The 26,055-nt window shown below is 53.4% G+C and overlaps 1 protein-coding gene and 1 long non-coding RNA gene across 5 annotated transcripts in view; one reads left to right on the top strand and one right to left on the bottom strand.

Moving 5' to 3' along the window:
• Positions 1–2,234, bottom strand: part of SLC22A23 (solute carrier family 22 member 23) — a 132,111-nt gene extending 129,877 nt beyond the window's left edge. The window contains exon 1 of one of the 2 annotated variants that reach the window (XM_055407209.2): positions 1,466–2,234. In XM_055407209.2, coding sequence (XP_055263184.2) covers positions 1,466–2,098 — 633 coding nt within the window. In that variant the 5' untranslated portion in view covers positions 2,099–2,234. The remainder of the gene's footprint in view (positions 1–1,465) is intronic. The other variant, XM_088831339.1, reaches the window with a different exon arrangement.
• On the top strand, positions 1,681–15,231 carry LOC129543856 (uncharacterized). 3 transcript variants are annotated; one of them, XR_008683347.2, is made up of 3 exons: positions 1,681–1,817; positions 12,610–12,780; positions 13,138–15,231. It is a non-coding gene; the product is annotated as an uncharacterized LOC129543856 (long non-coding RNA). The 3 variants fall into 3 exon arrangements; XR_008683346.2 differs by having other exon boundaries at positions 12,991–15,231; XR_016036085.1 differs by having other exon boundaries at positions 1,732–1,817; positions 12,648–12,780; positions 12,991–15,231.
• Positions 15,232–26,055: the final 10,824 nt, after the last annotated feature.

Raw genomic sequence — 26,055 nt, 5'->3', positions numbered from 1 at the left:
TTTCCTGCTGGTAAACAAAAGACAGATAGATATTGACCTCCATGGATGGGAAACAGTCACAGAAACACCTTGGCAGAGGATAGGCTGATTGGGGGCAGGGGGCTCAAGGTGAACAAGCTAGAAGGATCTCCCCATTAACAGGTAATCCAACAGTTCCCAGAGGCCAGATCACTTCTCACCAGGCTGGTTAAGCTGATGACAATGGTTATGATGATGTAAGAGTTTCATCTTACACATCCAAGAGGTACAACTGTTTACTAACACACGTTTCGGAGGAAGGGGGCTACACGCCCACGGATTATTATAAACTGTCAAATTTCAGTCTTGCATGTAAACAAAGCATTTCAAACTCTGCCCAGAACTGCAAGGAAGTGGGAGACAGGTCTACGCTTACTTTGAAATGCAAATTAGTTGTTTAAGACACAGAAGGAGCAAAATAACACAAGTCGTTTGACACACTGGCATACGAGCTCGCTGACATGCTAAGAAACCCATACAATATGTAGGAGCCTTGGGTGTTAATTTCCTAGTGGTGCCCATTCTCCGCCTTTGGGCCACGCATCTCTCGCAAACACTCCTGTTCTGCCTCCCAGGATGCAGGACCTCGGCTTGAGGGGAACCCTGGGCTGGAGCAAGTCCATGTTGAGCTGAAGCTGGCCAGGATCTGATCTCAACGCCCAGACAAGAGGGCTGCTGTGTGAGAGCTTGGTTGTCCCGGAACAGGACAAACTCAGCACCCTTCCTATACTCTAGAGGTGTTTGCTCTCTCAGGAACACTGGGGGTGGCAAACTCCAACCGGAAATAAATACCCCAGCCTCTGGGAGGACTGTCCTCTTGGGGACAGGGAAAGGGAGATTTCAAAAGCCGTTTGCTACTCGGGCCACCACTTGGGCTCTTCCATCAGTTTTAGTCAGTTTCCAGAGCCAGCGAGGGATGGCTGCGGTCTGCCAGGAAGAACGCCGGGGCATCGGAGCGATTCTGGAGGGGCTGGTTCTCTGTGGGAGACTCGGGGCAGCGGGCCGGCAAAGGGCTTAGCCCGGGGCCTGGCTCCAGCGGGCAGACCTTGAGAGAGGCGCGTCCTCAGGGCCAGCGGCTCACAGATCAGCCTCTCGCCCTCCGCGGGCCACCCCTGCCCGAACGAAGTGACAGCTCCAGAGTTGGGGAGGGAAGCTCGCTCCCTCGCAGAGGGAGGGGCGCCCCTTGAATGTGTGCCAGCGGGGACGCGAGTTTGGGTGCCCCTTGGAGTCGGGAGGCAGCACCACCGCGGAGGGCTGCGGGAGCCCAACCGCGCACCCAGGCCCGCACCTCTCTCTGGGGGACGCAAGGAGGGCGAGCCCAGTGGAGGCCGTGGACACGCGGGCGCGCACCACCGCAGGACCCCGTCCGCAGAGCGCGCGGGGACCGCGGAGGGCACAGCGCTCGCTCGGGAGGGGGACGCGGGGCCGGCGCGGTCGCTGCCCTTACCTTGCTGACCACGTTTTGCACCAGGCCTGTGCGGATGCCGTAGTCCCACGCGTGGCAGTCGCAGTTGGAGGCGTTGTCTCCCTTGTCCGGGGGGGACGGGAGGGGCGGCGCCTCGCCCCCGTCCGCGCCGCTGCCGTTGCCGAGGGGGCCCGCTGTCGCCCAGGCGGCGGTGGGGAAGAGGGTGGTCGGGGGGCTGGTCCCGTTGGCCAGTTCGCCGCCGCCCCACTGGCCCGTGGCCGTGACCCCCGCCGACTCGGCGCCCTTGCCGGCCCCGCGGCACCAGAAGTTGGGCTGGTCCAGGAGGAAAGAGTCCGAGAACTGGCTGAAGCCGATGAACAGCGCGGGGATCCAGGTGAGCAGCACGAGGGTCTTCTGGTAGCCGCCGCCCAGGCCCCCGAGGAAGGGCAGCACCGACCCATCGTAGTCCAGCAACAGGAGGCTCGGGTGCGGGCCGCCGGCGGCGTGCGGCGCGGGCAGCGGCTGGATGTCACCGCCGCCGCCGGGGCCCGCGCGTCCCCCGAGGGGCGCCGAGGCCGCCGCGTCCCCGGGCGGCAGGGAGCCGTTCTCCTCGGCCGCGGGCGGCAGCCTCCCGGGCCCGCCGCCCGCCGTCTCGCGCCGCCGGTCTATCGCCATGGCCCGGGCCCGCGGCGCCCGCAGAGGCGCATAGAGCGCGGCGGAGGCTCCCGCGGGGCCCGGGGCAGAGCGCGCGGGCCCGGCGCCGCCGCCGCCGCCGCCGCCGCCGAGCAGGGCCCGCCGCTCGCAGGGACGATCGGCCGCCGCGCGCGTCACTGCGCCCCCATGGCCGGCCACCCGCGCCCCGGCTGCGGCCCCGGCGGGCGCCGGGCGGAGGGCGGGCAGAGGCCGCGGCCCTCAGCCGCCGCCGCTCATCGGCTCAGCGGCCCGGGCGCCGGCGGCCGAGCCCGCCGCTCTCCGCGGCTCCGCGCGCGGCGCGCTCGAGGAGGAGGAGCGGCGCGGGGCCGGGGCCGGCCGGCGGAGCTCTGCGGGGCGCGGCGCGCGCGGTGCGGGCGGCTCGGCGATCCCCGCGCGCCCGGGATGTATTTATCCGACCCCGGCGCCTCCCGGAAGCCGCGAGCCCGGTGCCAGCCTGCAGCGCCGGCCGCGCTCGCCGGCTCGGCTCCCCGGCTTCCCCCGCCTCCCGCGCCCCGGCCCGCCCCCTCTCCCCCCGCGCCGCGGAGGTAACGCGGCACCTGCTGCGCCCGCTCCTGCGCGCGAGCGCCCCCTCCGGCCCGCCGCCGCCGCCGCGGGAGGGGCGGGGACTCGGGCGCCGGGCCGCCGGCGCGAAGATCCCCGCCCGGCTCAGCTCGGCGCCCGGCCGGGCGAGGGGGCGGCGCGCGCCGCCGCGGGCGCGTGGGGTCGGGGGCTCGGAGGGGGCGGCGCGCGCCGGGCGGGTGATCGTGTGGTCCTCGGGCTCGGCTCCGGCGGGCGCCGGCCCTCGGTGACCTCTATCCGTTTCCCAAGTGCCCGCCACCAGCTACCTGCACCCCACGCCCGGCCCCGAGCCCAAGGGCCGCCAGCGTTTGGGAGCAACACCCCCCCCGGCGCTGTTTCGAGGTGCCGACACGAGTGGAGTGGGCGCGTTTGCCCATTTCAGGTCGTGGGTCTTCCGCAGCGTCAGGTCCCCCGAGACCGACCGCAGCACCCGCTCCCAAGTCGCCATTTCTCGCCCTACTCCCAAAGGAATGCTGTCTAAACACGAAGCCGTACGGATATATTGCCAACCTGGAGTTACATGTAAATATCAACACCGGATCGCGAAGGTGCTGGCGTCCCCCACCCCCTGCCCGAGGTGCACTCCGATCCCGGCGGAGCGCACAGGGCACCGCGGGGCCGGCCTCCCCTCCACTCCCGCGTTCCTGGGGCCGACCGAGCTGCCAGCGCGGTACACGGAACACCGCCCTGCGGCAAACGGCCGCATTCGCACATTTTCTCCTGCACCCGGCCTGCCCAATGATAGAGACCCTTGACTTGACATTCTGGGAAGTTTATTAACGAGTGTCTCAAATAGAGTAGTCCATTTCCACCCTTGTTTAGGGGGGAAAAAGTGGAAGAAATGCTTTTGCTTTCCAAAAGAAGCTGCGCTTACAGAACGCACTCTTGGATTTCCATTATTTCCTTACATTTTTAACCTGGGGTTCCTCTTTGTTATGGGCAATACGTACTTACTACATAAAACTAGCATGACTGGAGAGACAGAAAGAGAATTCTTTAAAGGCTTCCAGGGGCCTCGGGGGCAGGGAGCTGTGGAGTCCCCTGTGAGCCTGAGAAGGGGAGATTAGATAAGCAAGGGGCCCGCAGGAAACGCAGACCTCGGAGAAATGGGTCTCAAACGCTGCGTGTATCTAAACACTGAGCACTCGTTAGTGTTCCTTGTTTCCGTAGACTGAACCTGGCAGTGCTGGCTTTCAGACTCACCCAGTCACTCAGTCCGCTCGGGACCCCCAAGAGGTAGGTCCTCAAGATGAAGCTGCAGGGTTAGGTGAATACAGGCCAGGCAGAGCCAAACATCTAGCTTGGAACCAGGTCTTCTGACTTTACACTCCGGGGTTTCCTCCATTTCAACAGGCAAGGTAAACAACAAAACCTCAACAAAGCACACAGAAAAAAAATCAAGAAAAAAGAATCATAGGAAAGACTTTTAAAAGATATTTGTCAATATGCATGGAGGGGCAAAAAGTCAGACACGACTGAGCGACTGAACTGACTTTTCAGTGGGAGAATCCCTGGCCTTGGGGAGGAGTTTCTTTGCCAAGCTGTTGTCAGCTCTTGTTTCAAAATGGTGGTAAAAACCCTCAAGTGGTACATTCCCAGAACTTGGGGACATATGTGAAATGGAACCCCTTAAAATTCAAGCTATATGGAGAGAGTAACATGGAAACTTACACTGCCATATGTAAAATAGATAGCCAACAGGAATTTGCTGTATGACAGCCTAGAGGGGAGGAGAGCGGAGGGAGGTGGGGAGTGAGATTCAAGAGGGAGGGGACATATATGCGCCTGTGGCTGATTCATGGTGATGGTTGGCAGAAACCAACAAAATTCTGTAAAGCAATTATTCAATTGAAAAATGAATTTAAAATTTTAAAAAATCAAACTAAAAGGAAGTTACCTAAGATGTTTGGAATTAGCCAGCGCCACACTGACCTGGTCGTTGTAATTAAATTACCGATCAGATTAGGGTTTTCCTAAATTCGTCCTGATTCGACATGCCCCCCAAATCTAGTCAAGAAGATTAAAAGTTAACAGTTAAAGTCCACTTTAATTTATTAAGACATATCACAAGTGACCTCACAGGGAGCTAGAACGAAATGAGTCAGCAGAAAGAAGTGGAAACCGAAGGCCGCCAGGCTAAGTGTTCGGGATCACGAGCTGGTACAGCGCAGCCTATCAGACGCCTGCTATCGCATTACTGAATTCTACTTTCCTGCACCGTAGTTATCACTAAGGGCTAGTTTTCTTGTTTGCTTATTTATTTATTGCCTCCTGACTCCAGACAGTTCCTGCCTCAGCTGTATTTCGGCTGCCTGGCACACCCAAGACAGTATATATTGTTGAATAAGTACGTGTGTCCTGTTGTTACTGGTTGGTGATATCATCTGTTAGGATCTTCATCTCTGTTTACTCTGATTCTTCAGTCACCCAGCAGCCTTTTCATGTTTGTTGAATCTCTCAAATATAGTGCTCAGATCAGCCAGTAGGAGAATTCAAATGGTCCTGACAATTCTGTCTTATTCTAAGGTATTGTGGTTAAATCGGTTAGCTCCCAATGTGAAGTTCTTGTGGGCAGTTAAAAGACACTTGCTCCTTGGAAGAAAAGCTATGACAAAACTAGATGGTGTGTTAAAAAGCAGAGATGTCGCTTTGCCAAGAAAGGTCTGTATAGTCCAACCTATGGTTTTCCCACTTGTCATGTAGGGATGTGAGAGTTGGGCCATAAAGAAAGCTGAGCACCAAAGAATTGATGCTTTTGAACTGTGGTGTTGGAGAAAACTCTTGAGAGTCCCTTGGACTGCAAGGAGATCAAACCAGTCCATCCTAAAGGAGATCAGTCCTGGGTGTTCACTGGAAGGACTGATGCTGAAGCTGAAGCGCCAATACTTTGGCCACCTGATTTGGAGAGCCAACTCACTGGAAAAGACCCTGATTCTGGGAAGGACTGAAGGTGGGAGGAGAAGGGGACGACAGAGGATGAGACTGTTGGATGGCATCACTGACTCAATGGACATGAGTTTAAGCAAACTCTGGGAGATAGTGAAGGAAAAGAAAGCCCATGGGGTCACAAAGACACGACTTAGCAATGGAACGACAAATGGGTTTGCAGACGATGATTTGTGGGTCAAAAGCAGCTCATAGACCACACACTATGCTTCCCAAAAAATAACTAACTTAAAAATCAGGAGATTTTTTTGAAGTACGTGGCAGAAGCCCAGGCCATTGTGATACTCCTTTCCTTGAAAGACAGTGGACAGGAGAGCGCGTGGGAGCCTGGAGGGCCGCGCCCCCACGCCCGTTCATTCTCCGCCTCTGCCACCGTTTCAAGGGCCTCCTGGGCATTCCCCTGCCAAGGCGCCTGCCCTCCGGCACCCTCACGGTAGAGAGGGCAGAAAGGCACTTCAGAAGCAGAAATGCAACGTGAAAGAGGTGATTGGAAAGCACGAATCTGACCGCAGGCCTGGTCCGCGTCCACAGTGGCTGAGATGTGGACCACGGAGGCCGCCGGTGGGTCCTGCGCTCCCTCCGCGGGCCCTGGCTGAGTGTGAACGACTGGAGCAGCCACTTCGCCCCAGGGCTCCAGGGGGTCCTCCTTCCTGAGCTGATCGCAGAGGTCCAGTCCATCTGAGAGTCTAGAACCTCCATGGGAATGAACGCTGTCGAGCAGGACCTGGCCATAGAAAGGCCAGCCAGAGACTCAAGTTCTTGCCTGTTTCAACCTGAATTTAATAAAATGTGCACTGGTGTATTATTCAGCCATAAAAAAAAAAAAAAAGAAAGACAGTGGACAGACAGGAGTTCTCCAGCTTCTCTTGTTTCTGCTGGGCACACTGGAATGTGTGTGCACGTCATTTATCTGGCCCCAGAGAACATCTGAGATTGTGACCCTAAATTTATGTTAGTATTCTGAACTCACTGAACTCCATTTCTCTTCCTTTGAAAGCATGTCAAAAATGTCTGTAATTTTATTAAAATTGAGAAAATAATGAAAAGAAATAAAAGATACAAATGAATCACCAATACACTTGAACAATTTTGTTTCCTTGGAGATAGCAGGAGGGAAAAAAATTATTTAACTTACTTCTAAAGTTGATAGAAGTCTAATTTTAAATCCTCCAAAATTCTGGAAGAGTTAGTTTCAAGGAATTGGTATCAGGGTTAATAAATTTAAAATGTACAAAGCAATCATAGCAAATGTATTTCACATTGTTTTCTTTTCTTTTGAACCTGTATGTTCATGCTTTTTATTTATACTTGAAATGCAGGTAGAAGATTTTAAAACATCATGTCCTTTTTTAATACAGTCTGATTTCTTTCTTTCAAATAGCTATTTGAAAGGTAGGTTATCTTGATTTTTGGAGGATGGGAGAAAGTGATATGAAATTACTTCAAAGTCTACTGTGTACATTTGAACTTTATTTACATCATCCTTTGACTTTTGAAATGTTAACTTTTGACTAACAAGGAATTTGACATTTACAAAACCTATCATAAATGAAAGTGCAACAGCTACTTTTGTTCTGTGGAAGAAGTAATAAAAATGTCACAAAGTCTATCCTTGAAAAAACCTACAGGGAGTATCTTGAGAAAAACTGGAGAAGTACAAGCCAATTCATTGTTCCTGATCAAGGGAAGTGAAAAGAAGTAACAAAGTGACGATAAGACTTCTATGCAAAAAGCAATTCAACTATAAATCTGATTGATAGGGCCCAATTAAAAGCTTGGTTACAATTTAATTTTGAACTCTTATTGAGTTTAAAAGCAATTAGTATAACAAATTGATCTAGAATTGGGGGCTGGCTTTTGTCTGCTAAAACTCACAGATGTCACGTTTGCCTTCTTGTAGTTAAGAAGTGTGATATCACTTACATGTAGAAACTAATGCATGATACAAATCAACATGTCTGCAAAACAGACAGACTCACACACCTAGAGAACAGACTTGTGGTCGCCAAGGGGGTGGGCAGGGGTTAGGGGAGGGGAGGATTGGGAGTCTGGGATGAGCAGATGAAAACTAGCATATATGGGATGAACAAAGAACAAGGTCCTACTGGATCGTACAGGGAACTGTATTCAATATCCTGTGATTAAATCACAATGGAAAAGAACATGAAAAAGAATGTGTATATTACATGTATAACAATCACTTTGCTCTACAGCAGAAATTAACATTTTAAGTCAACTATACTTCAATAAAATTTAAAAGAAATAAATGGAATGTCAGAATGTTCCTTGTCACACACACAGCAGCAGAGCCGTGTCAAAGAGACAAGCTGCTGATCTGAGCAACAAGATAAAGTCATGTTGGTTAATAACCCAAAGTATAAAAGAACCATAGGCTTCCCAGGTAGCTCAGCGGTAAAGAATCTGCCTGCTGAGGCAGGAGACGCAGGCTCTGTCCCTGGGTCGGGAAGATCCCCTGGAGGAGGAAATGGCAACCCACTCCAGCATTCTTGCCTGGGAAATCCCACTGACATAGGAACCAGGCAGGCTACAGTCCATGGAGTCGAAAAGGAGTCAGACACGACAGAGTACTGAGTACATCAAAGCCCTATCCCCAGGTCCATAGTGAGACAGAAAATGATTGAATAAAGCTGGGAAGAGAGAAATCTCTCCCATGGAAGAATGCAGACAATACAGGTAGGCACATGGCCCTCGAGAAGGTGGAGCGCAACTCAGCGCTTGTCGAGTGTGGGCTGGCCGCGGCGTTCCCTTCTGAAGAGGGAAGGTCATCACTTCAACACCAGCAAGGACAAGTCAGCCGGAGAGCACGTAACCTTGACCTCGTGGGATGAGAAGGGCCCTTACCTCTGGAATCTTCCTCCCCCAAACCCAAAACCTGTCTAACCAGGAGGGAAATACAGGTGCATCCCGACTGAGGGATCCTACCAAATACCTGACCAGAAGAGGAAACTGCCCGGCTCATCCAAAGCAAGGGAAGTGTGAGCGATGGCACAGCTCAGAGGAGCCAGAGAGAGGTGATGACCAAGCGTCATGTGACGACTGATGGGATCCTGGAAGGGAAGGACTTTGTGGAGGAGAGAACTAGAGACTTTAGTGAGTAAAAATGTATTAATATTGGCTCATTCGTTCTGACACATATACCAGGCTAATGCAAGATGTTAACAGCAGGGGCTTTAGGTGTAGGGTATATGGAAACTGTACTATCCTTGGAATTTTTTCCTATGTGTCAAAATACTCTAAAATTTAAAAAAAAAAAAATTTTTTTAAAGGTGACTTAACACTTTTCCAAACACTATTTCATTGTAAGTTCCAAATGAGTGATATTCCTCTGTATAGTTTCTATGTCTGCAATGATATATTTTAAAAATTTTAATTGGACCTATAGTTGATTTACAGTGTGTGATGATGTTTTTAATCAAGTAAAGATTTGGTTTTAGAACTCAAAGCTGATGGGGGAACAGAAAAAAATAAAACCTTGAACAATAAGTTTTAATTTTATTGATTTGCTTTTGGCTGTGCTGGGTCTTCGCTACCGCACGGACTTTTCTCTGGTTGCGGCGAGCGGGGGCTCCTCTTCGTCGCGAGGGCTTCTTGCTGCAGTGGCGCCTCTTGCTGCAGAGCACAGGCACCACGGCGCATCAGCTTCAGGAGCTGCAGCACGTGGCTCAGGAGTTGCGGCTCCCGGGCTCTGGAGCACAAACTCAACAGCTGTGGAGCACGGCCTTAGTGCTCCACGGCCTGTGGGATCTTCCCAGACCAGGGATCAAACCCAAGTCCTCTGCATTGATGGGTGAATTCTTTACCGCTGAGCCACCAGGGAAGCCCGAAAAATAAATTTTAATGAAACCTTGTTCCAGGAACATTTTTTAAACTCCTCTAAAATATGAAAGACCCCAGCAGCAGTAAACCTGCCTGCTAGAGTCCAGGCTGTGGTCCGTCCGGAAGGCTGGGGGGTGGGGCATGAGCCTCAAGGCAGCCTGAGAGTCAAGCAGACTCAGTGTTCAAATTCTCCCGTCTCATTTGTTTATAGTTCCATCTCGTATCGTGTTTTGGTTATCAACCCAGAAGTGCACTTGTCCCAAGTTTTCCCTTCATTTTGGCAGAGTTTTTTCCTCCTGCTTTGGTAACCTTCTCAAAGACTCCATTTCTTTAGAGTTAACAGAGCCTTCTGGGAGGATGCAAATACATGTGCGGAGGAAGCAGCCGCTGTTGGGTGATGGGGTGGAGCGGCCGTAGCCTCCAGGTTAATGGTCTTTGACAGAGTCTTTTCATCAACCAGAAAATGCTGGGATATAAATCTAAGGGCGTTCGAGGAAAACTCCATTTTTCTAGTGTACGTCTAAAGGCCAGAGCATAGCCCTGGTTTATGTGTCTCAGTAGCCACGCTGCCTGGCACTCAATAAATATTTTTGGAATGGATGAAGACTGGGACGGTAGGCAGGATTTAGCCAGAAAGAGAGGAGGAAAGCGTAGAAGGAACAGCAGGCAGGAAGGCCCTGAGGCACAAGAGTTACCATTTGTGAAAGTTTAGGAGCCTCATGGCATTTCTATATGATGATTTAATTGTGGCATGTAAAGAATGACATTGTTGTGAAATAATAAGAAATACATTGGAGGAGGAAATGGCAACCCACTACAGTATTCTTGCTGGGAAAACCCATGGGCAGAGGAGCCTGGTGGGCAGGAGTCCATGGGGTCGCAAAGAGCTGGACATGACTAAGGGAGTAAACAACAACAATATCAACAAAAAACACGTACGTGAGTCTCTGTCGCTGGTTCCCAGCACAGAACTCCTACATGCCTTGTGGTTTCCAGGTGATAAGAACACTAGGCGTAGGCCTTCCCTGGTGATCCAGTGGTTAGGACTTTCTCTTCCAACCCAGGGGGTGAGGGTTTGATCCCTGGTGGGGGATCTCATGTGCTTTGTAGCCAAAAGACCAAAACATAACATTGTAACGAATTCAACAAAGAGTTTAAAAATGATCTACATCCAAAAATAAAAAATAAAATCTTAAAGCTAAGCAAACAGAGAGTACCAGGAGCATCCCTTGCTCTAATGAGGTGAGTCTGGGTGGCTCCCAGAGGCAGGCTAGTGGCCAAAGTACAAGCCAGGGTGAGAAGCTCGAAATTTGTACCACCTCTCTCTGCAGATCTCTGGAGAGGGGGAAGGGGCTGGTAATGCACTCTTTAATAAACAGGTAAAGGTTAGTTAACACTTCCACCACTTCGGTGAGCCCCTCCATCAAGTGAATCACACTCAAGAAGGAGGTCATTGCAATCTCTGTTCTGTAGCTGCTGGATCAGAAACACCGGTGATGCTGGGTTTGTAACAAGCGTCTGCAGTGGCGGTGGGGAGGGCAGTCTTGCTGGGACCGAGTCCTGATCCGTGGGGTTTGATGTAACTCCAGGACAGCAGTGTCAGAGCTGAATTAAACTTCAGGACACCAACATGGTGTCCCAGAGACTTGCTGGTTGAGAGCCCTCCGCACGTGGTGGCCAGAAGCGAAGTGTTTTCCGTGAGCAGCAGAGGAGACCCATCCATAGGCCAGAAAGACACAGGGGCAGAGGGACGTGGGAAGGAGAAAGTGCACTCTTCAAAAGACTAGTTAAATATGAACATTAGGAGTTTTGAGAATTCTGGGGAAATCCTCACTTTAGAAAATGACTTTACACTCCAATAATAAATTTAAAGTGACTTTATTGAGGTATATTTTACACGTGCACGTTTTAAATTTAAACAGGGATGTACACACCTGCGAAGCCCTCGCCCACATCAAGGTACAGACACGTCCGTCACCTGGAAAAGCGCTGCGGCGCCTCTTTGCAGACGGTTCTCACCGTCCAGCCCACCCTGGACAGCGAGAGGCCCATTTCTCTCACCACAGATCAGTCGTTCCTGTTCTCAGCGTGTGAGTGGAGCCAGGCACCGCAGCCCGGCGTCCATCTGCCTTCGTTCAGCAGGACGCCTGTGAGAGGCCCCTGCAGCAATACCTCTGTCCTTTGTGTCTGCTGCTGAGTGATGTTCTGTTGCGTGAACATGTTATCCATCCCCCTGCTCACGGGCCACTTGGGATAAAGCTGCTCTGGTCCCTCAGATACACAGATGTCCTCTGTGTAGACACAGACTTTCATTTCTCTTGGGTAAAGATCTAGAAGCAGCATCATGAAAACGGTACTTTTTGGGCCACCAACCCACAAAAACTGTCCCCATGGCTACTGTGTGAACAAAGGGCCCTGGCCGGGTGAAGCGTCGTCCGAGCAGGCGTGGAACAGCTTGTGTTCTCAGGAGATGCGGACAATGCTCGTATTCTTTGAGGACACAAGTGACGGTGGGGAGATGGCACCGAACATGCTGGTTGGTGGTCTGAGCTGAGTGACTGGCACGTCAGTATCTGGAGATGGACTTATTTTAGACAGCAGAGCAGGGTCTCATACTTGCTGACACAGCAAGACATCAACAGGAAGTTACCAAGAGTATATTAGCGTTTCTTTCATACGGAAACTACAGACCTAAGGCAAACTGACTTATGCAAAAAAAAGGGACTTCCCTAGCTTATGTAAGCAGAGAGAGCAGGGTGGGCTGGCTTCGGACACGCCGCAGCCTGGTGCATCTCTCCCCGGAGCTGCCCTCATTCTTGGGCTCCCGTGGTGGGTCCCCTGCTCACCCACCCTGGCAGCTCCCACAGAAGGAAGCAGCTCTTCTTGAAAGGTCCCAACAGCATCCCTAGCCGGTTTCCACTGCTGTGACGGTGGCTGGAGGGCCCCGTGCTCCTGTGAGCCTGTCACCATGGCGCCTGGGCTGTGATGCTGCATCCAGGCCTGGTCACGTGCAGGGAGGGGGCCCGAGGCTGGTCTGAACCACGAGCCTGGTGGGGTGGGAGGCGGGTAGCAGAGTCCCCTGGTGCGGTTCCTGAAGCAGAAACGATGTCGTTCATTTCTGTGCTCATTAGACACGTCGTGCAAACTGTACTATATCGATGTCACCCAGGGCCCTTCATCTCAGAGAGAAAACAGATGAGACACTAGTGAGGAGCTGTCAGGAGGGACGCCTCTGCTTTTCGGGATAACTCAGCAAATACACGAGAAGGACCTGCTGCCCGCGAAACAGCGGTGACGCTCAGGTACTGAACTCCACGTTTCCCCAAAGCATGGGTGGGAGGGCTGCTCACGAGGCCGTCACCCCGAGGTGAAGATGCAGGGCCTTCCAGGCCTGCTGCCTGCAGGCTGGCTTTGCCCAGACCCCGAAGAGCAGGAGCAGCTGTCGCTGTGGGGAGGCCAGGGCCGGGGGCTGGGGAATGGAGGCCAGCTCCACGGGGTGTTCTCCCCTCCAGTCCCCAGTGGAGACTTCTCCTCAGAGCGCTGGATTCCGGGAGGTCACGGACAGGGCAGCAGGAGGCCCTGGAATTCGGTGCCCTTCACCTGGGACAGGGAGGCCCCTGCCCCCTCGCCGGCTTCCTCATTCCAGAGTCTGCTTCCAGGCACCACAGCCTAAGTCCAGGAGGAGAAGTATTTCAAGCCCCCCTCAACACTTGGCAGGATCTCGTCGAGGAGAGCAGAGCATCTCACGTCAGACTTCCTGATTCTTTCTCGGGACCGCAGGGCTTCCGGCTGTGTGACCTTGAACTGGTCCCCTCACCTCTGTAAGCCTCACTGTCCTCTTGAATTGTTGTCGTCGTTTGGTTGATAAGTCGTGTCCGACTCTTTGTGACCCCTTGGACTACAGCCCATCAGGCTTCACTGTGCATGGGATTCTCCAGGCAAGAAGACTGGAGAGGGTTGCCATTTCCTCCTCCAGGGGATCTTCCCGACCCAGGGATCGAACCTGCATCTCCTACATTGGGAGGCAGATTCTTTACCACTGAGCCACCAGGGAAGCCCTTCCTCATCAGTAAAGTGGGAATAATCTTCACACCTGCCTTAGTACCAACCGCCTGTCACACGGGGCGGCTGTAAGGAACACGAGATCGTGGGAGCAGGGGACTCGGGCGGGTGAACAACTGTACAATATCCAGGGTTGTTCAGGTGCCGTCAGAAGTGGTCATCCCGGCCCCAGCCCCTCGAGAGACCCAGACCGAGCTTAAAGGATTCCTCATCCCTGCCAACCAGGGTCAGCTTCCAACATCAGTCAAACAGAGCAAAGAGGCTAGAATCCCCAGGACGTTCCACTCCGTTAGCTCTGCTAAGTAATTCTGCAGCCAGGCCCCACAGACGCAGAGCTGGACTTTGCTGCCTGTGGTCAGGCTTCCCAGTAGCGGTGACTCTGGTCTTGACCTCTGTGTTTCGGCCCGAATCCCCAGTGGCCCCTTTGCCCAGGGCAGGCCAGACAGCCCCCTATCTTATCTACGGAGCTGAATCCACATCATCAAGAGTGAAGGACCGCCACACCCTGCCGGCCGGTGTCCCGTCCACCCCACCCAATCGCGCCCTGGAGCAGTCCCGGGCAGGCTTTCCTAGCCCCGATTTGACACTCAGAGGAGCTAACAGCTGAGCTGACCCCACCTCCCTCTGCCTGCCCTCTCCTGGTACAAACACATGGCTCCGCGTCTTTGGCAGAACCAGGGATGGGCCACGCTCCTGACTGTCTGAAGAACCATCCCTGGACCCCAGACCCGCCCAGTGCATCGCTCCCCGAAGTGCCTGCACACCCGTGACGGCTGTGGCGGAGGTGAGGAGAGAGCTTTGGTGGTGCTGAGTCGCCCGCCCGAGGTTGCGTGGTACCCGGCCCAGGACGCGGACGGACAGTGTCTGACAATAAGACACCAGCCCACCCTGCAGCGCGGCTCTGCCCGCCCCGTCCTCCCAGCAGAAGGTTGTGCCAGGGGCTCCTTCACCCCGAAAATGCCTCACTCCTGGAGCCCCCAGCTCTCTGCCCCAACGCTGGAGACCTCGAGAAACCCCCGAGTGCTTCCCCACAGGAAAGTTCCCGCCTCCAGCTCCCGAGGCCAGCTGTGTGACCCCTGCCCTCCCGGGGACACCACTGAGCCCGTGAGCTCTGTGGAGCCCTCTGTCTAGTCAGGAGGCTCACCTCTGACTCATCCCTTGGTCAGTGAACGACACAGAGACCCGGACAGGGAGGGCCCCTAGGAGACCAGCCCGAGCTGACTGCCCTTCGTGCTGGGCTCGGAGCTGTGCTCCCACCAAGCGGGCTCTGGAGTCTAACATTCTGTGTCGTCCCCTCTGTCTTCCTGTCGGACACGGGACTACAGCAAAGCGCAGGGGAATTTCAGTCCCTCCCCATCCCCCGAGGGACTGGCCCTCTTGGGCTGGAGCCTGAACTGGTCTGAGTGGTCATGGGAGCCGGGATCACCCTGGTGTGATGGAGCGCTTTCTGTTGATGGATCCGAAAAGCGAGAATCTAGACTCCATTGTCTAAGATTCTATTTTACGTGTTTGCCTTGTTCATTGGAAGGACTGATGCTGAAGCTGAAACTCCAATACTTTGGCCACCTCATTTGACTCACTGGAAAAGACCCTGAGGCTGGGAGGGATTGGGGGTGGGAGGAGAAGGGGACGACAGAGGATGAGATGGCTGGATGGCATCACTGACTGGACGGACATGAGTTTGTGTGAACTCCAGGAGTTGGTGATGGACAGGGAGGCCTGGCGTGCTACGGTTCATGGGGTCCCAAAGAGTCGAACACGACTGAGCGACTGAACTGAACTGAACCTTTCTTCTCACCTAGATCATTAAAGAAAAAAAAAAAAAAACCTTAATGCCTTGTATCAGATGAGACTTTTACATAGAGAAATAGATATTTTTATTTTATTTAAAATTTTTAAATTTTATTTTGGAGTATAGTTGATTACTAATGTTGTGATAGTTTGAAGTGTACAGCAAAGTGATTCGGTTATACATACACATGTATCTCTTCTTTTTCAAACTCTTTCCCCATGTGGGTTATTACAGAATATTGAGCAGAGCTCCCTTTGCTATACAGCAGGTCCTTGATGGGTATCTATTTTAAATGCGGTCGCAGTGTATACACATCCATCCCAACTCCCGATCTGCCTTCAACCCCGTCCTTCCCCACTGAGTCCAACCCCCGTGAGTCTGTTTCTGTAATACGTCCACTTGTGTGATTTGTTTTAGATTCCACGAGTAAGTGACGTGTATATTTGTCTCTCTGTGTCTGAGTTTACTCAGTATGATAATTTCCAGGTCCATTCACGTTGCTGCAAATAGCATTATTTCATTGTTTTTAATGGCTGAGTAATATTCATGGTAAATATGTACTACAGTTTATTATCTGTTCCTCTGTCTACGGACAGATCGTAACGTGTACGTCTGTGAACACTGGGGTGCAGGTGTCTTTTTGAATTTTGGTTTTCTCAGAGTACACGCCCAGCAGTGGGATTGCTGGGCCCTATGGTAGCTCTGTTTTCAGTTTTTTAAGGAACCTCCTGCTGTTCTCCACGGTGGCTGCACCCGTTTCCATTCCCACCAGGAGTGTAGGAGGCTTCCCTCTTCTCCACTCCCTCTCCAGCGTTTCTTGTTTGTGGCCTTCTTGATGATGGCCATTCTGACTGGTGTGAGGTGATACCTCACTGTAGTTTTGATTTGCATTTCTCCAAAAATTAGTGTTGTTGAGCACTTCCTTTTCATGCGCCTCCTGGCCATCTGTATGTCTTCTTTGCAGAAATACCTCTTTGGGTCTTCTGCCCATTTTTTGATTGTTTTATTTTTGATATAGAGCTGCATGAGCTGTTTGGAAATCTGGAGATTAACCCCTTGTAGGTCACACTCTAAGCAAATATTTCTCCCATTCTATGGGTTGTCTTTTACTTTTGTGTGTGGCTTCCTTTGCTGCGCAAAAGCTTTTGATGAGTTAGGTCCTACTGAGAAACAGGTATGTTTAAGCGATCGGAATATGAGCCCAGGAGTCCCTCCTCTTCCCAGAGGACAACGGACCCCTGAGGATGGCACTGCTATGGTTCAAAACTTTCAGCCCACTTCCTGAAATTGCCTTTGGAGTTTTCAGGACATTCTTTGAATTTCCTTGGTTGCAAAAAAATGTTTTTAGACTCCTGACTTTCAGTGGCTGAAAGTCCGCTGAAACCAAGTTGAGTGATTCGACTGAGAAGCATGACCTGGGACTTGAAATGACCTTGTGTATGGCCTAAGGAGGTGGGTTTCTTGTCCTGCGTGGCTTTGAGGGTCCTGAATTTCTTCTGCCACCCAGGAGGCCGTGGGGAGAGCAGGCCTCACACCAGCGATGGTGACAATGAGTGAGTGACAGGCTGGGCTCCCTTCTGCTCCGGGCTCGATGGAAAGCGCCACGCTCCCTTCTGATCTCAGCTGAGCATTCATCCCGCACATTTCCATTTAATGAGGGTGGAAACATGTCCAGGCCCCGGGCGACCTGAGAAGAATGTCCATCCCCCAACCCCGCATCCTCCACGAAAAGCGGCTTCTCAGCTACTCCCGCTCAGCTGCGCTTTCCAGCTGGCGAGATGAAAGGTTCCTCCCGGGTCTCTCTTCTCTGATTTTCAGTTTTTCCCCTTTCATAGGAGAACTCATGCGCCGGGCGCCATCCAATCCCCCTCAATCAGATCTCTGGGTGTGAGGTCCCCCTGGTCCCGTCGTGGCCGGGTCCACACACAGCGTCTTCACCGAGGCTGCAGGAGAGAGGCCTGCGGTGGCTCCAGGCTCACCCGGCCAGGCCGGGAGGGCAGACGGCTCAGGTGGCGTCCGTCCCGCCTCTGGGCACAAGGCCCGGTGGGCTCTGGACTCCATGTCGACTCCGAAGTGTCTACGCTGGCGCGGGGCTCACTGTTTGAAGCTCTGTTGCCAAGAGAGGCTGTTTTGCTTTAAACCCAAGTGCAGACTTCCCTAATTAAGGCCTCTCTCGGAAGCTTTGCAAACAGCCACCCCCGCCCCTGCCCCCAGCAAGGAGGGACAGTCTCCTGGGCCCAGAGGGCAGTCTGGGGCAAGCTGGTTAGTGTGTTTGCTCGGGCATCGTGGCTGGTTTTCTTCCAAGGCAACAAAATATCAATAACTTCTCCCTCTCCCTGGTGGCGAATGCAGTGGTGGCGAATACAGTTTTTGATGGTAACACAGGAGGAAGCTGAGCGGACCCTCTCATTCTCTTCAGCCTCTTGCTTTCTGGGAGAGGAACCTGAGGGCCAGAGAAATCCAATCCTTCCACCTAAAGGGAAGATTCCATCGGAGGCCAGCCCAGGGCAAGAGCTCAGGTCTGGAGCCCAGTTAACACACCCTGGGTGCGGCTCCCCAGAAACTGCGTCTGTGGAGGACGACCAGGGTCAGCCGTGCAAACAGTCCACAGGGCTCTTTCCCTCACGTCCTTCCAACCTCAGCTGAAGCGTGAAGCTCTCTGAAGATAGGACTGCGTATCCTTCATCTTTTGAACCTTGTCAGGGCTCAATAAATGGGGATGAAGGGATTAATAAAACCAGGCAAAGCATCACCTCCCAAATCCCCTTCAACACTTCTGATGGTGCCAATGAGTTTGGTTAACCAGCCATTAAGCAACTTTCACCATATTTCCCTCATTTTGAAGAAGCTGGCTTCTTTTAAAAACATCAATGCAATATTTAAAATAAATTGAAATCCAAAATAAAAATGCTACTCACCCAAAGTTTCACTTTATCTCCCGAACAAAGAAAGGTGATTCTTCTGGAAGGCCAGCTTCTCTTATGAACTCTGCCCTCCTTGAGATTTCCAATCCTTTTTCAAAATTTCTGAGTCTTTTTCAATCAACCTCTTACTCAGCACTTAGTCCAGGAGGCGCTGACTTCTGTCCACAGGGAATCATTTTGCAAACATTGGAGACTCTCATAAAGCAAGAAGAGCCTCCGAGGCTCAGCACTCACTCACAGCCTTGAGGCTCCGTGGTTTCTGTGGGTGCTTTTGGGGTGTGTGGACACATCGGGGGCCGTGGGTCTGAACGGAGGAGGAAATTCCTCTTTCTTTCTGGCAACATAATTAAATTGCTGGACCAACGCAAAGTGAAAGAGCTTTGCAAAGTTAAAAGCAGTGCAAATGCCCATCATACTTCTGGGTTGGCCAAAAAGTTTGTCCAGGTTGCATGGAAAGACCTGGACAAACTTTTTGGCCAACCCAGAACAGTCCGCGGGGTCGCATAGAGTCGGACACGACTGAGCGACGGAACGGAACGGAATTATCACTGAATTATTGTTCACTATTATGCCACTAAACCATTAATGTTATTCTCGTGGGTGCAGTGACTGAATGTCAGGGGAGAAGACTGCTAAAAGCCAGTGTTTCTCCTGATGGGACTCTTGCTAAGAGGAGTGGGCATTGGGCTTTCCTCTGGGGCGAATGCACACTGACCTGGCGTGGGCAGCCCTGAGATCCGGGACCTCCTGCGGATGGTCCTCCCACTCCGCGGCTCCTCCCACCCAGCGGCTCCTCCCACCGAGGCTCCTCCCACCTCTCGGCTCCTCCCACCGAGGCTCCTCCCACCCAGCGGCTCCTCCCACCTCGCGGCTCCTCCCACCGAGGCTCCTCCCACCCCGCGGCTCCTCCCACCTCTCGGCTCCTCCCATCTCGCGGCTCCTCCCACCTCTTGGCTCCTCCCATCTTTCTGCTGCTCCCATCTTTCGGCTGCTCCAGGCATTCCTTGTTCTGTACGCATAGACCATGTGCTGGTTTGATGGTATTTGTGAATAGAGGAAACTATTTCCACTGCTTTGCTGACTGCTGCCAAGGTCCTTTTCTGTCTTAAAGGAGAAAAAAAAAATCCACTTGATGAAATACTGTCTGGTACCCAAGGCGGTGTCTGCCAGTAAGTTGATTCCCGTGACTGCTTCCTGCCTCCAGACCTACAAGGAGAACTGGTGGGATTAATGTACACTTGTTGTTTAGTAACTCAGTTGTGTCTGACTCTTTGCAACCCCATAGAGTGTAGCCCGCCAAGTTTCTCTATCCGTGGAATTCTCCAGGCCAGAATACAGGAGTGGGTAGCCGTTCCCTTCTCCAGGGGATCTTCCCAAGCCAGAGATTGAACCCAGGTCTCCAGCATTGCAGGCGGATTCTTTACCACTGAGCCACCAGGGAAGTCCTACTGCAAATTTCAGTTCAGTTCAGTTCAGTCGCTCAGTTGTGTCCGACTCTCCAAAACATCATATAATCAGCCAATGATGATAGGAATTTTCAAGGTGGTCATGATTTCCAGTGTGTTGCTGGGGTTGTTTTTATAATAAGAGAGACAAGGTGGCTGCCCTGAGTGCCACATGGGGAGAGTGTCCACCAACGTGTCCAACGATCGTGGGAAACTCCAGGACAATGGCAGGTGAGGGCAGCATACACGGCCTTGCCAACTTAGGGTGGAGGCTCTTTGCTTGGGCTCTGTGTCCCTGGAATTACACACCAATTGTGTTCCTTTATCTGGGGGAGACGTTCTCATCTCTTGGGCTTTTATATGGGGTCAAGTTGTCTCAAAATTTGAAATTCCTGGGTTTTTTTAAGTTTATTTTTTCTTTATTTTGGCTGTGCTGGGTCTTCGTGGCTGTGCACACTTTCTGGTTGCAGTGAGCGGGCCTAGGCTCTCGCTGTGGAGCACGGCCTCTAGGGCTGTGGACTTCAGTAGTTGCAGCTTCCAGGCTCTAAGCACAGGCTCAGTCGCTGTGGTCCACAGGCTTAGATGCTCTGAGGCATGTGGGGTGTTCCCAGGCAGGGATCGAGCCTGTGTCTCCTGTCTTTGGCAGGCGGATTGTTTATGAAGTGGGGATATTTTTTTAATGTCAATTTACTGACATGTGCCATGAACAATCCCACTTTGCTACTAGAGTTTAAACATACAGTTGTAAAAAATATGGATAATTTTATAGTGATTAATTTATTTTACATCTAGAACCATAAGATGGTGAGAAAGCCATCCCATGCATTAATGTGCTCCAGAACCAGGCACTTCCCTTCCCTGGATGAAGTGTCAGTGTGAATGGTGGCCTGACAGGTATCCAAAAATGCGGATTCTTGTTTGAGCCTAAAGCATCCATTGACTCTCATGCCACGTGCCATGATGTACTATGCTAGGACAACCACCCAGAGGCTGAAGGCCCAGATGGGGAGCTCATGGTCCAGGGGGCATCTGGCAATAATGTGGAATGCTTTGGGAAAAGCAGGTGCAGGGCATCAGGGAACTCCTGACCCAGACGGGGGCTCAAAGAGATCTTAAAATACCCTTGAACTGCTTCTGCGCTTTAGGAATTCGGGAGGTGATGCGCAGGGTTGCTTCTCAGGAGGGAAGAGGCCAGTTTCACGTGTGTAGGAATCATCTGGAGCTCTTTAAAATGCAGATTCTGAATCTCCAGGGCAGGCCGGGCCTGAGAAGCTGCATTTGTGAGAGATCAGGGTGGCCGGGACTCACAGCAGGGTACAGACACCTGGAAGGCTCTCTCTCTCTCTGAAATGTTTTAAACTTTCAGAAAAGTGCAGGCAATAACATAAGCCAGTACCACCTCAATTTTACAGATGTCAGCGTATCTGCCTTGTGATTTTCTGAAGACACACCCTCCCTTCCCGCTTCTCCCTCATTCCTCAGCAGAACCCGCTTCTGCTCCTGGTGTCTTTGTTTTCCACCCATGGTGACCACAAGAAACAAATATCAAAGCAGGGCCTGGCTTTAAAACAATCTGAACACGTTATAGCCCATCAAACCAGACTCATTGGGCATTGGAGAGTCATTTGTCTAAAATGGGTCTCTGGAATGCACCAGGACATTGAAAACGGCTGTGAATTATGTTTACTTCATGTTTTACACTAAAAAAAAAATGGGAAGCATCACGGTTCCTGTTCGGGACAAGGCGTTTTTCTAATCCCCCAAGTCACTGTGCAAACGTTGAATACAGTGTCTAATTCCAGCCTGTGGAAGAGCCGCCTCTTTCTCACAAGCCAGCTAACGTATGCGTTTGCGACACAGAGACCAAAATAAATCAAGGGGGCCTGCTTTGGTCCCCACAGGTGATGAGATGCGGGAGGAAGGAACAAGAGCAGGACGACGTGGTTGGCACCTCCTGCCCGGGGGGCTCGATCACACCCACCTCCCAGGTCTGCAGAGGACGCGCCAGGCTCTGGCGACAAAGACTGAACAGGGCGCCTGGGCCCCGAGGACTTCACCGTCCGGGGAGGGAGACAGAATTAATGTCACCACGACGCAGGGAGGGCTCAGTGCGGAAGGAGGCGGGCCGTGAGAGCACAGCGGGCAAGACTCGGGGGACACAGGCAGGCCTGCTGCTCACCGGTTTAATTATTGTGGCCTTTGTCTTGGCTGAGCTGTGGGGGTCTCCTGTGCTGTTTGCTTTGTAATTCGGGGCACGACGCTGGAGGCCTGAGGTCTGCGGTGCTTCGTGCTTGCGGGCAGGAATTCACGTGTCAAACGCTCACTTGCTGGGGGGGCAGTCCCTGCTTATTTCTGCGGATGCTGAGGATTGACGGTGTGGTGGGGTTTGGTCTCATCATTAAACAGTCCTAACCACCTCCTGACATCTTGGCTCCGTGTCTTTGGATAACAGATCCCCACATTGGAGGGGGAGGTCGCATTACTCAGAACCTGCTGCTGTTGCTGCTGCTAAGTCGCTTCAGTTGTGTCCGACTCTGTGCAACCCCATAGATGACAGCCCATTAGGCTGCCCCATCCCTGGGATTCTCCAGGCAAGAACACTGGAGTGGGTTGCCATTTCCTTCTCCAATGCATGAAAGTGAAAAGTGAAAGTGAAGTTGCTCAGTCGTGTCCGACTCTTAGTGACCCCGTGGACTGCAGCCCACCAGGCTCCTCCGTCCATGGGATTTTCCAGGCAAGAGTACTGGAGTGGGGTGCCATTGCCTTCTCTGAACCTAGCAAACTGAAAAACAAGAGCCTGGTGACCGTCTCTGGAGCCCCTGGGGTCTGGGTTCAGCCTACCCTTCCCCCCTGCCCTTGGTGGACACCATCGCCCTCTCAGGCTGAGACCAGATGCAGCTGAGACTCCTTTGGAACCCAATATTTGCCATCCAAATCGGTGGTGGCTCAGCGGGTAAAGAATCCACCTGCAATGCAAGAGACACAGGGACTCCCTCCACCATCGTGGTTGGACGGCTTCCCCAGGAGGCAGGGCCAGGATGGGGGCAGGAGTGGGGGGACTGAGACTCATGCTCATGCCAGGAATCGCAGCTGCCCACACGGTGGGCTGGGTGACATGCTGCCCGGACGGAGTGGGGGAACAAGCTTTGCATGTTCGGGAAGGTGGTACAATGTGGGTGTTCATACGGAAATGAGGCACGTGTTGCTGGACCCTGGAGGAAAGCAATCCTGGTTAAACAGTAACTCTAGGGTTGAGTGGAAGGTGGACCTTGTGTGTGATGAACTTGGATGTTTAGCTGAGGCGATGTCTAAGCCAAGTTTGAAGGAGCAGCTCAATTTGCTTAGTGTAAGATGAGAGAGGAGTGAGGGAAATTACAAGCAGGGCCTGGAACAGTGATTTGCATACCTGTGCTCACAGCCACATCCTTCACAGTGGCCGAGAGGTGGGAGCAACCCAGGCGGCCATCGGTGGATGGTGGATAAACAAACGTGGTCCATATGCACGATGAAGTACGATCCAGCCGACGAAAGGAAGGGAATTCTGACACAGGCCACACGTGGATGAACCTTGAGGACGTGGAGCCCGGTGAAACAAGCCAGATACAGAAGGACAAATGTGGCATGGTCCCCGTACACGCGGTTCCCAGAGCTGCCAGGTTCACAGGGACAGGAGGCAGCATGAGGCCCCAGGGCTGAGGGTCGGGAATGCGGAGTCGGGGTTCAGCGGGGACGGAGCCTCATTTTGGGAGTTGGGTGCTGGGGTCTGTCATACATCCCTGTGGAGGCGCCTGTGAATGGGATGCTCTGCACCAGACCCATAAATGGTTAAAATGGTAAATTTCGTGGTGTACATTTCAGTTTTTTTTTAATAATAAAAATATTTTTTAAAAAAAGAGAAAAGAAAGAAGAAAGTTCTCCATTGAATCCCATGCCCTGAACATTTTATATCACTCACCTGCTGGGGCCTGAAAGGCCCGTTCCTCACCATCTGCTTCCCGCCTGTCCCCACCTCCTGCCCATCTTCACCGGGATTGTCCTTCCTCTCCCGACCGCATCCTGCGACCCCAGGCCAGCCCACACCTCCCACCGCCGAGCTCCTCGCAGTTGGCGTTGCTGCGGCCTCTGTCCTGGGTTCTGTTCTGCCTGCGACAGGCTGACAGCTCTGAATCACCTGCCTCCCTCGGCGGCTGCCCGCTATTTGGCCCCGCCTGTCGGGGGTCTGTCTGTCGGTGGTCCCTGCACACAGCCCCTGCCCGGGCCCTCAGCCGCTGCAGCTTCTGCTCCTGCAGAAGCTCCACGCCCCCTCCACCTCCACCCACAGCTGCCCCCAGCATCCTCCTGGCCCCGCTGCTGCACCTTCAGTGCCCAGCACACCTGGAAGCCTGGCGGCTGCGCTCAGCATCCCCGGAGACTCCCTGAGGCCCGCTCTGTGCTGCTTCTGCCCCCGGCTCCCAGCAGGTGTTCCACCGCCACCAATCGATTGATACGAATAGATTCCAACTCAGGCAGCTGAGCCGAGCAAACATCAGGTTGTAGTCAGTCTCCAAAATGTCAGCTGTGCTATTTTAAAGCTATTTAGGATGTGCAGTCCTGCCCGCGGTGTCTGCCAGTAGCAGAAAGGAGTGAGGCCTCCGTGTTTGGGAGGAGGTGGCTCCCGGGTCACCTGAGGGCAGGGCTGGGGGCCTCTGGGAACCGCGTGGGAAGGAGCTGAAAGGTGTGAGACAGAGGGGTGCCACGCGGAGAGGTCTGCCACCTCCGAGAAGCGGCCTCTGCATGAGGGCAGCTTGGATCCCGCTCTCAGACCTCAGCAGTGCAGGGGTCTCCAGGGCGGAGGGAAGGTCAAGGTCAAAGATGCCCCGGTCTGCCACGCCCCCGCCTCTCCACCCTCCCACCCCTGCTTATTCCCCTCACCCTCCCCATCCCCTCCTACTAAAACTGCATCCATCTGGGGGGGATGGAAGTCTGAAAAGGCACAGGCATGTCCCTTGTTGGGGGGCACCTCACTTGCCCATCCTTGCTGCCATGAAGTTCTTGCATCACCCGTGCTTGAGCCCCTCTGTGCCAAGTGCTGGGGGAGAGCAAGTCCTTCAGACCAGGCTCCCAGCCCTCACAGGGCTGATGTCGCAGTGTGCGGGGCCTGGTCTAGACCCCGACGGGCCCTGATGCACAGGGAAGGGCACACGCGCGGGGAGGGCTCACGCGGGGAGAGGGCTCGAGTGGGGGAGGGGCTCGCGTGGGGGGAGGGGACCGCGGTCAGCAGGCAGGGACAACACTCACGGTGCGCGATGCGCTTTCCGGATAGCAAGGTGCCGACGACCTGGGGCTCACCTGCTACACCTGAGCAGAGGAAAGAGAACCTCTTTAATGGGGGCACATGACTTTTTCCAGTTCTTCATGATTGAAGAACAGCGCTCTTTGTAGAATCATGGGAAGGCCGGTCTCCGGCATTGCAGGCTCCCAGGCGTCTTGCCCTCGGGGCTCACATGGGAGCCAGCACATGGCTTCCCTCCTGGACGGGCCTGAGGCTTCTCGAACACCTGCTCTTGGGAAAGTCCCCGGAGGACCGGGGCGGAAGGACAGCTCCAGAAACGCGGAAGCCCCGATGTCGGGCCCCTGAGGGCTCCAGGGGTCGTGGGGTGGGGCCGGGTTCACCTGGAGCAGTTCCCTGTCCTCGGTAAGGGACGTCCGGCCCACGGCCCCACCCATACACTTCCCGCTAAGATCTTACAGAGCCCCCAAGTGACCTCATTCTGTTGTTATTTAGAGAACGAATTACGTGTCTGTTCACAAATACTTTCCCACCATCGAAACTGATGGTTGAGATTCTCACAGTTGAGCCGCTTTTCACACAAGTGCACCTGTTGGAATGTGGCTCCAGGACCCTAGGGAAGGGTTCCCGAAGGCGGCAGTGGGTCCTGAGGACGTTTCTCGAGCACCCCGGGGAGTCTTAACAGCTGAGTGGGTGGAGAACTGCTGCCTTGGGCTCCCGGGGTTCAGGGAACCCCTGATGATAGTCAGCGAGTCCCGCGGGGTCGCCCGCCTCTCCTGAGGATCTGCTCACAGCCCAGTCTCTCCAGCCAGTTAGAGATCCGACCCACTCAGCCCCAAACCCAGACCCAAACCCAACCTGAAGAGCTCAGCAAATGACACGGTCGTTACGGAAGGTTCTGTTGTGGGTGGAGGAGAGGCTTGCGTTGCCCCCACAGAGGCAGCCGATTGGAACCTGTGAACTCCTCTCCCCTTTGGAAACTGCCAAGCCTCTTCTCCATCTTCAACACCCACCTCTTCCTCCTCTCGGCCTCCCTCCCCCCAGATCTGGCAGTTAGCACTGTCATTCAGGAGCTAAGGAGTAAG

Source organism: Moschus berezovskii, chromosome 23 (genome assembly GCF_049115385.1).
Source record: "Moschus berezovskii isolate FMDL1 chromosome 23, NW_MosBer_1.0, whole genome shotgun sequence".
Classification (NCBI taxonomy): domain Eukaryota; kingdom Metazoa; phylum Chordata; class Mammalia; order Artiodactyla; family Moschidae; genus Moschus; species Moschus berezovskii.
The sequence above is the reverse complement of the archived record's forward strand: the minus strand, read 5'-3'. Positions and strand labels throughout refer to the sequence as shown.